Source organism: Channa argus, chromosome 4 (assembly GCF_033026475.1).
Source record: "Channa argus isolate prfri chromosome 4, Channa argus male v1.0, whole genome shotgun sequence".
NCBI classification, from domain to species: Eukaryota; Metazoa; Chordata; class Actinopteri; order Anabantiformes; family Channidae; genus Channa; species Channa argus.
Window position 1 is genome coordinate 12470783 of NC_090200.1, and position 15057 is coordinate 12485839.

The 15057-nt window shown below is 40.0% G+C and overlaps 2 protein-coding genes across 4 annotated transcripts; one reads left to right on the top strand and one right to left on the bottom strand.

The window, feature by feature from the left end:
- Window positions 1-20: 20 nt before the first annotated feature.
- apba2a (amyloid beta (A4) precursor protein-binding, family A, member 2a) lies at window positions 21-9120 on the bottom strand. 3 transcript variants are annotated; one of them, XM_067500582.1, is made up of 12 exons: window positions 8930-9120; window positions 4486-5701; window positions 4148-4252; window positions 3887-3926; window positions 3638-3783; window positions 3113-3199; window positions 2847-3032; window positions 2495-2674; window positions 2152-2364; window positions 1919-2038; window positions 1669-1809; window positions 21-794 (listed from the first exon to the last, which is right to left on the bottom strand). In XM_067500582.1, the coding sequence occupies exons 2-12, from the start codon at window positions 5668-5670 to the stop codon at window positions 723-725; spliced, it is 2475 nt and encodes an 824-aa protein (XP_067356683.1). In that variant the 5' UTR covers window positions 5671-5701; window positions 8930-9120; the 3' UTR covers window positions 21-722. The 3 variants fall into 3 exon arrangements, with proteins under 3 accessions (XP_067356683.1, XP_067356682.1, XP_067356681.1); XM_067500581.1 differs by having other exon boundaries at window positions 4148-4255; window positions 8956-9119; XM_067500580.1 differs by having other exon boundaries at window positions 4148-4255; window positions 8930-9119.
- Window positions 9121-9361: 241 nt separating this feature from the next.
- fan1 (FANCD2 and FANCI associated nuclease 1) lies at window positions 9362-14580 on the top strand. Its single transcript, XM_067500579.1, has 13 exons — window positions 9362-10839; window positions 10922-11062; window positions 11174-11375; window positions 11459-11692; window positions 11778-11909; window positions 11990-12098; window positions 12194-12313; window positions 12409-12573; window positions 12715-12877; window positions 12965-13068; window positions 13147-13341; window positions 13540-13668; window positions 13805-14580. The coding sequence occupies exons 1-13, from the start codon at window positions 9657-9659 to the stop codon at window positions 13940-13942; spliced, it is 3015 nt and encodes a 1004-aa protein (XP_067356680.1). The 5' UTR covers window positions 9362-9656; the 3' UTR covers window positions 13943-14580.
- The last annotated feature ends 477 nt before the right edge of the window (window positions 14581-15057 follow it).

A 15057-nucleotide genomic window follows, 5' to 3' on the forward strand; every position in this document is an offset into this window, starting at 1 on the left:
AAATGAAAACACCAGAAGCGTTCAGCTTTGAATTTGTATTTTCAGCGTGTTTTAACATTACATTCATTCAGTAATGTATCTTTTAATACATTCTTGTACTCTCTGGTAAAAGTAATGATCACCATACTATGCGTCTTTGAAAAGTAGGTGTGTCTTTGGCCTTCAGCGTCACCATAATACACATAATTTAGTGCCTTTGTACAGCATATTATTATCTTATTTTAATACTTAACTGTAAGAGATTATCATGTCAGATTGAGAAGGAGTCCCTGGTCAATATTTTTTAACATGCATATACTGTAGGAGTAATATGGCCTTTCCCACCAAGTCCTTGAGTAATCCAAAGTATTTACAATAGAAGTACATTTTTAAACTCCATACACATTATAAAAATGACTAAATAAAAAATAAATGTACTAATTTATCTCTTCATAAGAAAATAAGCATGACCTTAAAGCTACTTCTCTTCAACACCAAAAACTCACGTACAGTACTACAGACAGAGTATTCACATTATAAGGCCATTATGACAATGTAATTCAAGGTAAGACCTGAAAATGAGAACTGGATGTTCCTTATAGCATTGCAACAATAGGCCAAAAAAATAAAATGATAGAAAAATAAATTCTCCTCATCCCACTGAGCCACCTGTCCATCATCTGTCCATTGGCTCCACACATCCAGACATGCAGAACTACAGTGGGCGGATCCATGCGGGGTCTCTATATGTAGATAGGCGTCTCCTGTCCTGTCAGCAGCCTGAACATCACAGCAGGCATGGTTTTCATGTTGATCTGCCAGGGAGACAGAGATGAGAGAAGTGGGGATGATTACACCGTCAACTTAAGAGCTAATTTATAGAGGCACAGTCATAATCACTTCACTTGAATCCAAGCATAATTTACTCCACTCTGTGCCACAGGAGAGTCTGAGGAGACTTTAGATCTATTACTGACAAATGATAAGCTTTTATGGAAGCACATATTGGGAGGAAATTGGAAGAAACTCACACACACAGGTGCTCACACATACACAAACAAAATTCACAGTGTGGGAACAGCTGTTGAAGAGTAATAGTAGCTCTGCAGACAAAAAAGGCTGATATAGAAAACCAACCTTGACATACATTAAGCAATTTTTAATCTTATTTACTATGACTACAAGAACTTGACTTATTTCCTTGGAGCATCAGGAAGTATCAAATGTGTAGGTGACTTTTGCTATGGTTTCTTGTGTTAATGCTAAGCTCAGCCTACTGGCTGCAGTCTGTAGCCTCATATTCAATGTGCAGATGTGGGAATCTTATCTAATTCAAGAAAAAAAGTTATAAAAAAAAACATATTTGCTAAAATGTCAAGCTTTTATTTTTGGGTAGTAAAAATATGCATATTTGATCTGAGCTCAATTTGTTTCACAAAGTCGATAGTGTATTTTTAATGGAATTACTAATTACTACTACTACTTTTGCATGAAGATATATATTTTTAATTTTGTCAAGGATTTATAATAATTGTATTCATTGAATAAAGGCTTGGTGAGGTAGTGTACATATGCAATACTCTAGGCCTTCTCAAACTGATGTAACCTATATATCTTTAAAAGACCTGTATGGCTCAGTGATTTGTGTGGCGCACTAAATTACCATCTTGTAGCATGATGAGTTCTTACCTCACCCACAGAGACAGACAGGGTTTGAACAATCTTCTCATGTGCCATGGCAACAACACTCTGACCATTTATTTCAATGATTCTGTGTCCAACGCGGACACCACCTCGCTCAGCTATGCCACCTCGCATCAGACTGCAGATCTGAAAGTGTGAAAAGTTCACTTATATGTAGCATAACCACCACTTTCATTCACTTTAAGTCTCAGCCTAAAGTTTACTGTCATGCTACTGAATACCACGGCTTACTTACAATCCCATTCTGAACACTGAAGCCAAGCTGGAACTTGAGATCCGGTCTTTTGATGAGGACAGTGGTAACAGGAGGGCAGCTTACAATACTCAGCTTTACCTTCACCTGGTTTTTCAGACCCTGGTACATGAACAGAATATATCAAAATACAATGATTTTATAAGATGTACTGATGGGTTTTAGTATCGTCAACAAATCCCAAAAGAACAAACCCGACAAGGAACAGTGCATACTTTGATGATGCCCTGACATGTGGCCAATGGCAGCCCCACCAGGCTGGTGTCATTAATGGACATAATCTGGTCCCCAACACTGAGCTTTCCAGTGCGAGCCGCAGGGCCACTGTTCAGCATGCTGGCCAGGATGACGGTGGGCAGAATAGAGCCCCAGCCAGACTCCACGATCACCACTCCGAGGCTCTCCCCTTTCAGTTTCTCCACATACAGCTGAAACACAGAACACGCACATCCTTTTGAAGCATACCTAAATTTAGCAAAGAATTTTAGTATGGCCATTTATGTTAAGGAAGGTCCATCAGTCTTAACATGACCTAAAGGCAAATGAAAAGTCTCAAACCTCTTTACAGTTGTCTGAGTTTGAGAAATGGACCAGGTCGTCATGGTACATTTCCTGGGAGTTGATGATGTCACTGTATTGTTTCTGGCTTAAGTCGGTTGGGTTGATGCCGTTGGCTCGCAGGAATTCTCGGTAGGCCACGCTGAAAGCCTGACCTATAGACTGTGCAATGAGCTGCGCCTATGGGAAGGGGAGCATTTGGGGAAAACTACTCAGAGGAAAGGCTACCCAGTTAACAGCAAGGAGGTGAGAAAGATCACAATAATTTAAGTGGCCACAGAATAAACATCAACAAAACTTAGGTATAAACCCAAAACTAAAATATATGCTTAGTTAGGCAGTAGACACTTACATCCTCTGACTCAAAGACATAGCAGATCATCCTGTATTGACTCTTCCCCTCACTGGCTGAGTCGGGAGATTCTGTGAAATCCTCTGACGAGGCCTGAGACATGCGCCTCCGTGCCATCAGAACCACAATACTGCCAATGTCAGCAATATAGGAGATAGTACGCAAGGCACTGTCCATCATTGTCTCCTGTGCGAGGCAAAAACAATAGCAATCATTGCTCAATGTGTTAAAAATAGATAACACACAATAGTCTAAGAGTTACTAACCTGTGTGTCAGCATTCAGCACTTTGACAGCTTTTGTGGAGATAAACAGGTCCACTTCTGTCATCATTTGAGAGTCTTCATCTTGACTCTTAGGAATAAATATCATGTGGCATTAGTCAGACATTTCTGTAGGTTGATCTCACAGTGCAGAATTTCAGGTCAGTATCTAAACACAGGTGGAGGGGAGCAAAAGGCATGAAACAGCTCCACCATGTGGTAAGGCTTCATCTACTGCACAGATTACCTTTCATAAACATCTGCTAATGCTGACAAATTTACACACTTAAAAGTCCCATTTCTTAATTTAAATGCACAACAAAACACACTTTGCAAGTGTAAACCTACAACAGTGCGACACAATTATATTAGAAATCTCCAGACTGCACCCACTTTGGATTTAGTCTGAAGCTTAAAGAACAACTTATTCAAATCTGTTGCTACATTTTTCAGACAGCAAAGATAAAGCTAAAAAACTGAAAACTGAAATATAAATAAAGTGAAAAAATGTAAACAACTTGTAGATTACCTTAATTTGACTGACAGCTTCATGAGCCTGCGACATGCGAACAGACTTGGATGGATTTTTATCAGACAACACCTGAGTGCAACCAAGGTAGTTAGCAGCAAAGATGATCCCATCAATAAGATCCTCTGGCTCACAGGGACCTGGGACTGTGTAGTAAAACAAAAATGCCTTGTTGTAAACCTTTTAATGCTTTCAGTGTTTTCTTAGAATATTATAAAAAAATCATTAGTGTAATTATAAAATAATTACCATCTTCAAAGCTGGGAAAAGAAGCAGCTTCCTGTGTTTTCTTTAAATTAAATTGATATGTTAGTAGTTTGTCATAAAGAAGCAAAATCCAGAAGACATATTAGTCCCTGCAAATTTGTGAGTTATGTTGTCTATTTGTAACTATTGTACGATACTAATGTTTTTTTTCTAAACTTGCAGGCTTGTGATTAAAAGTTAAACGATAAAAATATAGAAAAGCATTTACGATTCAGGATAAAACCTGCTGTAGTAAATCTGTACCTTGGGTGTGTTAGTCTTCTCTACGGACACGAGGTCTGGACACTGAGGCCCCCTCAGCTCCTCTGGCACATCCTCAGGTATCACAGCTGCGCTTGGCTTCTCACTCTGCTGTAAAAAAATATCTGCCTTAATATTGGCAAGCGTCATTTGGAATGTTTCTTGTTGTCCAGTGTACACAATAATCCTCATGGATAAAGACTATTTGTGGCATAGGATGTAATTCAAATCTTACTTAATTTACTCTGGGACCCACTGAATGTAGATTGGAACCAAACATTACCAAACACAAGCCACAAGGGAGGAGTCTGACAAAGACCTGCCCTATCTGAAGTGGTTACCTGCTTGGGTTTCTCTGGCTGCTTCTCCTCAAGAGACTCCGTCTGTTGTTCCAGAGCACCCTGGGACGGTTTGATGACTCTGTGTTCGCTGTTCTGGCTGTTAGCAGAGGATGGACTGGGTCTGGGAGCAGAAGGAGTCTCTCTACGAGGTGGGGACTTCTGGGTGTCAGCAGGTGACTGAGCATGTGGATGGCGAGGTGGTGGAGGAGGATGCTGCTTACTGGAACCAGATCTAGCTTTGGTGCGCACAGCGGCCTTTTTGCAGTCCTTTGACAAAGTCTTTGGACGCTGTTCAGCGTTGTTGGTCGTGCTTCCTTTGACCCCAGAAATAACAAGCTCCGTGTCCTCTCCAGTCATCCTCCTCCCTCGTCCTTTAACCTGCCTCTCCTTCTCTTTTGTCTCAAACTTCCTACTGGCTCCTTGGATATTATGGTTTCTTGTGACTCGAGTGTCATCTTCTCTTTCCCTTTCATCACTACCCTTTGTAATTCTTTCATTTTCATTGCTCTGATAAAGGCTAGTTGGTCTTTGAACACTGTTTTCTGTTGACTCCATTTCCTCTATAAATTTGGCCCCATCCAGAACCTCTTCTATATCATCTCCATCACTGAAGAAGAACCTGTTCTCTTGGCCTTTTTCCACTTCCCTGTCTGCTTCATCCCTGGCTATCTGGGCACAATGTGACCTAAAGCGATGCCCTGTCTTGTGCGGCTTACTGTCAGACTGTGATCCCTTATATATTTCTGCAGAATGACGAGGTCCAGAAGAAAACTGGTCAACAGCACTGCTATTTTCTTTAATATTTTCACCTACTAAATGCTTTGTATATGCACCATCCTCTGGACAATAAGGTTTGTAGTACCTCATGTCTGCCACACTCTCTCTGTTCAAATGCAGCACCTCGTCGTAGTCCTGCTCGACGTCGGAGCCCACGTTGTCATACTCAGAGCAGGTATCCTCCATGTCTTCAGGACTAGGGTCACAGCTCATGTAATAGTGGTTTGCAGATACAGGAGGACTCAGCTGGTCATTGTTATTGTCATTTAAGGTACAGGGTGGATGCTCAGACACCTCCTTCACCAAACCTTGCTGCTCTTCTTGGCTCTGTTTTCCTGGACTGGGGCAAGGCGGAGGGCTGGGAGCTAATATTTTGGAAATGGTTCCTGGTGTCTTTCCATGAGCCATAACTGGCCCTGTAAGCCTACTATGCTCAACCCTGTGAAAATTAACACATAATGAAATTAAAGGTTCACCAACCTGTGAAAAACTGCACCAAAAAAACTGTGGAACAATTTCAGACAAATGTTCCTCAATGAAAAATTGCAAAGACTTGAAGATCCTACCATCTACAGTATAAAATATCATGAAAAGATTCAGAGAATCAGGAGAAATCTCTGTGCATGATCTTTCTGCCCTTAGGTGGCACTGCATTAAAAACAGGCATAATTCACAACTGGACATCACTGCATGGGCTCCGTAACACTTCCAGAAATCACTGTCTGTAACCACAGTTCACTGTGCAATCCACAAATGTAAGTTAAAGCTGTATCATGCAAAGGTGAAGCCAGAAACACATCCAGAAACGTCTTCATGTTATCTGGCTCAAAGCTAATTTAAAATGGTCTGAGGCAAAATGGAAAAGTATTCTGTTGTCAGATGAATCAAAATTTGTAATTCTTTTTGGAAAAAATGAACGCCGTGTCCTGCGGACTAAAGAGGAGAGGCACCATCCAGCTTGTTATCAGTGGACAGCTCAAAATCCTGCATTTCTGATGGTATGGGGGGGCATTAGTCCTTATGTCATGTTCAGCTTAAACATCTGGAAAGGCACCATCAATGCTGAAAAGTACATAGAGGTTTTAGAGCAACATATGCCCCCAAACTCTAGAAACTGGTCTCCTCACTTCCCAGATGTTTACAGACAGCTATTAAAAGAAGAGCGGCTACACAATGGTAAACATCACCCTTTTCCAACTTTTCTGAGATGTGTCATGAACTCATCATGTTCTCATGAAATGGTAAATTGTCTCAGTTCCAACATCTGATATGTTGTTTATGTTCTATTATAAATAAAATATGAGTTGATGAGATTTGGAAATCATTGCATTCTGTTTTTATTTACATTTTACACATCTTCCCAACTTTTTTGGAATTGGGATTGTATGCTAATGCTAAAGCTAATGGACTGTAGAAATGAAACATCGTGGGTGATGCTTCTCTCTCTCCTATGAATATTATTCATGAAAGAGAGAAACAATTGAGCCATTAAGATTCTGTTTACCGAACAGTCTCTTCTCTTGTTCTCTTCTAAGCTATCAAAACCACAAGACACTCCCAGAGCATATCGCAAGTACTTCCCACCAGATTCTAATAACATATGGTCAACTATTCTTTATCACACTTATACAAAAATTGTAATGGCGTAAATGTCTTTGTTTCACACTTACAGAACCTCTTCCTGCCTCAAGGACAACAGCTACTTTTTCACAATAAATTACAGTATACTGTATTTTTGCACTGGATTTTAACCAACTAACATGAATCTTAGTCCTTTTGTCTATAACTGCTGCTGTTGTTGTTTGTCATCCGTCATCTTTCTTTGTTGTGTCCGCCCTAATTTGGTTTTGATGTTTTGCAGAACAGCAAACCAGCTCTACAACTGATTTAAGAGAGTCAGGCCAGTAGCACAATCTCCTATAAAACATTTTCACTCCTTGACATCCCTGAAAAACTGATATAATGTGGTTAACGTGGGTGTCAGATTTATGACCTATGACTTATGTCCTTGGAGGAAACAGTTTGTGACACAGCGCATCAATCTTTTAACATCTACACAGGTTAATCACTGGATTTTTTTTTTGTTTGCCTGGCACTTAGGCACAACACAGCATCCCATGTATGAGCAAATAAACAGATAATTTGTAACTTGACTCTGCCTCCCTTATGATTTTTAGTAGTTTAAGGAGCCAAACAACAACAACAAGAAAGACTCTCAACCGTAATAAAGTTTCACTTTAATAAAATGTAGTCATACAGTACTATAAGGCTAAAAAAATATATAAATACCAGCATCCATTAACTCATTCAGTAGCAGTGAGATATTTCACAGTCCAAAATAATTTAGATGTTCAGTCAAATGCATTTTTTATAACAGAATTTACGTGTTCCACGCTGTAAAATTTGATTATTTTTATACACACAGTAGTTTCATTAGAATTAGGTGTTTCCTTTTTACAGTCCTTTGAAAATCTTTGAATTTTGCACCATTGGTCTGTTAAAACAAGCCATTTGAAGTTGTCACTTTAGAAAATGTTACTGCATAATTATTGAAATATTGTATACCTTCTTTCTGACATTCTATAAGTCAAATGATTAATGAAGAAACTAATTTGCAGATTATTGAAAAATGGCAACTAGTTAGCTACAGCCCTAAAGTACCCTACAAATACACAACATTCAAAAGCAACAAAGGGATGTTATTTAAAATATGGGACCAAACAATAATTTAGGTTATTTGATAAGTAAGGCCTTATATATTTGGGTCCATCAAATCTCTTTTAATTTCTGTCGTGACTTTAAACCAAACACAAGCCAAATTATGCCTGAAATGTGATAATAATATTCTCCATTTGCTAATAATCACTAGGTTAGCCATGTAGTAAAGCCATCACACTGAGCACAATGGTCTGATACCCGCCCAGTGTAAACCTGTCATGTCATCAACACCCTCATCTAAACATGAAGCATGCATGGAAGCTTATGGTTGAACTGGTTTGGGCTCAAGCCTGTTGGATAAGAATAATAAATCCTAACCTTTCATTAGTGTTGGTGAGATGAAAATGTAAAATTAGATTAAGGAATTATGAGAACAAAAACCTATAATCCAGCTCATTTGCACATAACACACAGACATACAGTACAGTGAGCATGACCTCTCCATGGTACTGAAGAGGTAATTAAAACATAAGGGTCCTTATTAATTGGGTACCTTATATTTGACTCATTTTGCCCTGCCCTTGGCGTGTTTGTGGTGGTATTTAAACGGATTACGCTGTACTTTGCCGCAGCTGCAGGGGTGGTTGTTGTGGTTGCTCCGGTTTCCCCACAAGTGAACGCCGCATTCCCATCTGTCTAAATATCGATAAGATAATCGGATATATGGTTTTCCTGCGCATTTAGCACCCAGTGATGGAGCTGACTCCCTTCACACTCATCTGCTTTCCATGCCTGGATTAAGCATCATATTATGTTTCTGCTGCTGCAGTTTACATCGACCTTGATTTGAAGCAACGAGACTGCACCATGCTGACATCCAGCTTATGGGCTTGTGTTGTGCCACAAGAGCACATCCAGCTTTGTCTTCACATATTGCAAACTGCATAGGCCTAAATGCATCACTATACATTTTTCTAGATATACATTGCTTATTCTGTACGCCACTTACCAGCATCAGTCCTGTTGGCAGCTCACCTTGTAAAATGCCCGTGTGCTGATCAGCTCAGATTGCCCTCCGGAATGGTGATTTTTGAATAAAAGCTGCACAGCAGCCCAGGAACCTGTGTAGAAAATGCACCCCCATCATGTGCTCACTGCTCTGCTGCCCAACACAAAACACCGTCAGTATGAAGGCAGAAATGGTGCACAGTCAAACATACGCTTAGAAATGTGAGGTTTAATTTAAGGTGTGATTTAATTTGTTTTGAATATTTTGATTCAGAACTACCATTATAATGAGTTAAAAATTGCACACATAAACGTTCTCTTTATTACTACTAATAATAATATACTTTTATTGCTATCGCGTTTGGGATACTGAAAAACATCGATATAGTTGGGATCGATTTTTGGTCCTTAAAGGTTCTGTGCTCAACCGATTAAGCCTGAGGAGCGGGATCGTTAGTATCGCTCAGCTCTTCCTTTACCAAACACAGTAGCTACCGGTATGTTAGCTTCTGCTGTTTAAAATTGTCTTAATATCCACGGTTCATCTTTCTAATGCATGTATGAAATACCAAAACTTAAAAATACAGTTTAGAAATGAAGCGTTTCTTTCTGCGTTTTAGTTGGTCAGTGTCATAGAAATAACTTATTAACAGTCCACATTGATATATTTTCTCTGAGTATGCAACAAAGAAAGGCTTCTGAAAACGAACATCACCGTTGCTTTCTGCATGATGGCCGAGAGAGACAACCAAGACCAACCTAGGCGGCGTTTGTCACTGTCCAAGAGCAAGAAGAAAGCTAAAGTCAAAGCTGGGATTTCTGCCAGTGCTGCCACCGACACTCCAATCACCTCGTTCTTCAGCAGCCAACCTCCATCCAAGCTGGCCTGCCCCCTCTGTGGCCAGTTGGTACCAAGATTCAGGATCAATGAGCACATTGATTTGCAGTGTCAGAACTTTGAAAGAGGAGAAAGTAGTGCCGCCTCAGCAAGTATTAATGTTGTGCCAGGCATTCAGCTGCCACCAAATAGGACGTCCCCAGAACTGGATCGGAAAATTGAAGGAGAGGGCAAAGAGACCAGCCCTTATTTCAAAAAGAGTAACTTTCAGCCGGCACCACGGGAGATGTACAGTAAAACTGTGGTGAGGTCTATTGACCTGGGCAGTCTCTCTTCAAAGTTATCTATTAGATGCCACAAGTTATATGAGATGACACAGACCGACCCTAAACATCCTGAAAATGAGACGGATCCTCATGACACTCTGAGCAGCTCACAGAAAGAAAATATTCTGATTGCAAGTGTAGAAGATAAAAAAGATTGTGTGACAATCAGTGATATGACCGCAGCCAGTGGGAAGACCCAAACAGCAGTGGTTGATTTAGCACGTTCTGAACAGCGACATAATATTGAACACAAAGAATTTCAATCGGAGACTGTCCAAAGTGTGGTTACCTCAAAGCTGCACCCTGCTTCCTCCAAACTAGCAAAGAGAAAAAAGGAAATAACTTCCACTGACAAGGGGACTGTTTTCAGGAAGAAAGTAAAATATGATGGAAGCAGTAGAGAGCCAGGGGAGGTGTGTTCTCTTGAAGGTTCAGCAGAGACCTGTGATTTGAAGAGTCTCAAAACTGATATGACTTGTGAACCTCTGAGTTCCTGTGACGCTGCTCTGAGTCCAGAGAAAATATGTGAAAAAAGTGCTCCAGATATTAATGGTGATTTACGGCCCGAGTGTGATGCTGAAAAAAATATAAGTGGCATGGCTGCCAAGAGCTCTGATCCCCCACGTCTTCCCTATTACCTCGGTAACTTTCGGACTGTACTACAGGCTGTGCTCGAGAATAAGGATGATAGAGCATTATTCAACCAGGATGATATGTCACACGTACATGCATTTGAGAAGCTATCAGGTATGCTGAAATATAACTCATTGTAATTTAATAATAATTTCATAATGAACTGAGGCCTTATCATGTGTGATTTTTCACTCAGTCATGGCACAGAAGCTATATGTGAGGCTCTTTCAGAGGAAACTGAAGTGGCTTCAAGTACATAAACTGGATTATGAAGAGATATGTAGTGATCTGAGACCTGTTGCTCAGGAGCTGGTTCAAAGTGGTTTTCTACAGACGGGTAAGCCAAAATGATGCATTTTTTGATATTCGAGAACAATTAGCTAACATCTCTTAAATGTATGGTATCACGTCACTCAAAACCAATTAATGTTCACCTTTGCTCTCAAAGAGAATGACCTTGAGGATTTAGGGGAGGCTCTAGATCTGCTGCCTGCTCCTGAACTCAAAGCTCTAGCTAAGACCTTCCATTTGGGCAATGCTGGGACTCAGAAACAGCAATTGGTTGACGGGCTTCTTCGTCTCAGCCGGCAAAAGTCTCTGTTCCTTCTGACCCCTGCGCAAAATAACATTAGGGCTGTCATCCTCAAAAGGTAACCTGATCAAATGAATTTTGTTTATTATCTGGACTGGTAATGAAAGATTGTTCCCACCAATGTTTTCTCCAACTTTAAAGGGCGAAGCAGCTTGCAGGTTCCTGTGTTCGTCTGTGTTGTGGTCCTCGGGCTGTGTTCTCTCGCATCCTTTTACTCTTCTCTCTTACTGACACCATGGATGAAGAGGACATGGCAGCTGGAGGACAAAACCAGCTTTTTACTATACTGCTAGTCAACTCAGGGCGTCTGGCCTTTCCAGACTACACAGTGCATCGTGTGGCCAAGGTGTTCCGGGACAGAGAAGACCTGATCAGGTAAGAGCATCCCAAAAGAGTTAAATTGATTTTATTTTTTTATATAAGTAGGAATAAATAGTTATGACTCCATCCATCACTCCAGATATGAAGCGTCCATGCGAGCCCTGCAAGAGGTTATCTCAGCTATGCAGACAGGCCAGTGGGAAGAAGCTCTAGAGCTTTACACTGCTGCCAAAAGTGCCTGGCTGGAGCGGAGAAAAAAACATGACATCAGGTGATTAGCATAAAATTCTCTTTATTTGCTAAATTACAGAGTCTCTTCTGACTGTTTATTGTTAACATTGTGTTGAAAAGCCACCAGGGGAAGTTGCCTGTGTTCCTGCGCAGCTTCACTACTGGATGGGCTTATACCCGTATCTTATCTAGAGGTGTGGAGATCTTGCAGAGGCTACGACAATACAAGGTTTTCTGATCTTATCCACTCTCATTCTCACAAAAATAAAAATATTTACAAAATTAAAAATGTCATATTTACAGATGTCTAATTTTGTTTTGTAGGAAGCAGTAGAGGAGTTGCGGTCATTACTGTCACAGTCTGTTTACTGCCCTGATAGTCGAGGGCGATGGTGGGACAGATTGGCACTAAACCTTCACCAGCACCTGAAAAAGCCTGAGCAAGTAAGAACCTGGAGCCATAATATTCTGATGTTTATCTCAGTAACAGATGTTATGTTTGCATTCGTTGGTCTGTGAACGTTTTCATCTGCTCCTAGGCAATATGTGCAATCAGAGATGGACTGTCAGACACTCTGGTGCGGACAGGTCATAAACTCTCCCTGTATCAGAGAGCTGTTAGGATTAAAGAGTCTACCAGCTTCAAAAAGTACCACCTGCAACTAAACGACTTGCCTAGAATTCACATCCAAGATGTAAAACATGTGAGTTTTGCTCAATATCTCAGTATTTGGATTTCAAGGCAAACTGTCTGTGATAATTGTTGGGTAAATTAAACCAAAAAGGTGTATTATCTTGTCTATTTTATCTTATCTATGTGTCATGTACTCTACCATTGTCTGCAGGTGACAATCCGTGGACAGCTGTTCCCTCATGAGGGAGGCATGGGGAAATCTGTATTTCTTTTACCAGCAAATAGAAATGGGGAAGAGTGTGGTGAAGCCACTGTAATGTGCTCTGTTGAAGAACTGTCCTTAGCATATTATCGTAAGCAAGGATTTGACCAAGGTTAATAACTTTTCTTCCTTTTATTATGAATAAAAGTATTTAGATATCATATCACTAGTCCGTATACTCTAATATTAAACATAACAGGGATCCACGGAGAGGGCTCAACATTCTCTACAATGTTTGCACTTCTGCTCTGGGACATAATTTTTATGGAGGGTATCCCAGATGTTTTCCAAAACCCATACCAGGTAAAGTGAGTTCTATATAAAGGACATTGAATATCTGCTGATGTATACAACTTTAATTATGTTTGTTTCCCTTCACAGACATGCCCACTGGATCTTTACACTGACTGTTTCTATGAGAACAGGAAAGAGGCGATCAATTCTCGTGTAGAGTTACTTAGTGAGGCATCTGTGGAAACACTACATACTATGTTGGAGGATGTCTGGACCTCCCAGGAGGGTAAAGCGTGTTCATTAGTTAACTGGGAACGTTTCTCATCCCTTCAACAGGCACAGGTATTTCATATCACATTATATCTTTTTATACATTATGTAAATGTTAAAGATGATTTTTTTTTTTCTGACATGTGTTTTTACATGAATATATAATGCAAACTATATGTTAATTACCATTTACCAGCTCTTTGTATACATTTGCTATATTACTGTACTAACATGGAGCTAACTGCCACTTGTATACGCTTATATTTGCAGTCCCTCGTGTCATGCATGGGTGGAGCCTTCTTAGGAGGAGTTATTGCAAGATTGTCAAAAGACTACAGGCACTGCCGTGGTGGTTTGCCTGATCTTGTGGTGTGGAACACCTCAAAGAACACCTACAAGGTGAGATCACACATCCAAGCTGTTTGGATTTTATATTTTGATCTGTGTATGGATTCAGAGGCTGTCTGACTATTTAAAGTCTGGTTACATTGATTGTGCTGCAGTATGGACTATGATTTGTTATGTCTTGTTTTAGCTAGTGGAGGTGAAGGGACCCAATGATCGGCTGTCTCAGAAGCAACAGATCTGGCTAGATGAGCTGCAGAAACTGGGAGCTGATGTGGAGGTGTGTCACGTGGCAGCTACTGGTGGAAGAGGAGCCTGTCTGGAATAAACAGAAAACAACTGACACTTTGGTGCTAATTATTTAAGCAAATATTTAGTGTGGTCAAAAAACATCAGATGGGGGTTTTGGAAGAAAAACAGTATTTGCATGCTTTCTCTGCTTCTGTTGATTTGATGAAAATCTGCAATTGTTATTCCTGTTACTTGAGTATAGAGGTTGTCAAGGAGTGTGGCCTATGATGTGGCTTTGTCATCAAAGAAACCACTGCCTTTGAAAGTACGATATGCATCATGAGACGATCATCACAGTATCAAATAAAGCAAAATAGTTCTAATACATGGCAGGATATGAACCTAACAACCACACAGAACTTGTATTTTAATTTCTTTGATAAGACCATATCTTATCATGTTAGGATCTTCAGTTTCCAGGCAACAAAAGTATACATTTTCTGTGTTTGAATTGTATGACAACACTGTGAATTTGTTCAAAGTTGTTGTGAAAGTATTAATTTTAATAATATACCTATAAATATACATTCTTTTCCACAAGTGCATATGTTTAGGTATCTAAATTGCACTTATGTCACCAACTTTCATCTTCCTAAAGATTTAATGTATATGTATATGAATGGTATTAAACTTACCTGAAATTTCCCTTTTATTAAAATATTTGTGTTTCTAGCTCCACCAGGTGCTGTCATGTGGAAAGGTTTTTAGTTCTAATGATGTTATTTAGAAGATAACTGGAATAACAGGTCATCCAGCTTGCCAACCTGAAATCCCTTAACCTCCTTTTTCTTCTGTTTTTGTTGGTCACTGTTTTCATAGCAGTAGTGTCATGTGCACATGAATGTGGGATGGTGCCTCTCACACACAAAAACAGCTAAAGTGAGGAAGTCAACTCTGTCCACTTTGTGTGAAAGAGACTCCAGCACATGGACAAAGTAGGAGTAATTTAAGAGACAGAGCACAGACATGTAGAAATGTCCTTTTAGTTTTACCTGTAGTAAACTTGCTAATGAAATTGTAACTGTACAGATAGACTCGTCTGTAAGCATCCCTGAATGAACGCTATAGTAACCATTTTAGATTACCACACCCCCTCTTCCACGCTACTATGGTAACAGTTATTAACTTTGACATTTATTTAGTATTATGTAT

Coding starts and splice junctions, on each gene's coding strand:
- apba2a (XM_067500581.1), bottom strand. CDS start 5,670: ATGGCTCATGGAAAGACACCAGGAACCATTTCCAAAATATTAGCTCCC. Junction 3,033..3,112: donor TGCTGAATGCTGACACACAG/GTTAGTAACTCT, acceptor TGCCTCGCACAG/GAGACAATGATGGACAGTGC. Junction 2,675..2,846: donor ATGTCTTTGAGTCAGAGGAT/GTAAGTGTCTAC, acceptor CCCTTCCCATAG/GCGCAGCTCATTGCACAGTC.
- fan1 (XM_067500579.1), top strand. CDS start 9,657: ATGATGGCCGAGAGAGACAACCAAGACCAACCTAGGCGGCGTTTGTCA. Junction 12,314..12,408: donor ACCTGAAAAAGCCTGAGCAA/GTAAGAACCTGG, acceptor ATCTGCTCCTAG/GCAATATGTGCAATCAGAGA. Junction 12,574..12,714: donor ACATCCAAGATGTAAAACAT/GTGAGTTTTGCT, acceptor CATTGTCTGCAG/GTGACAATCCGTGGACAGCT.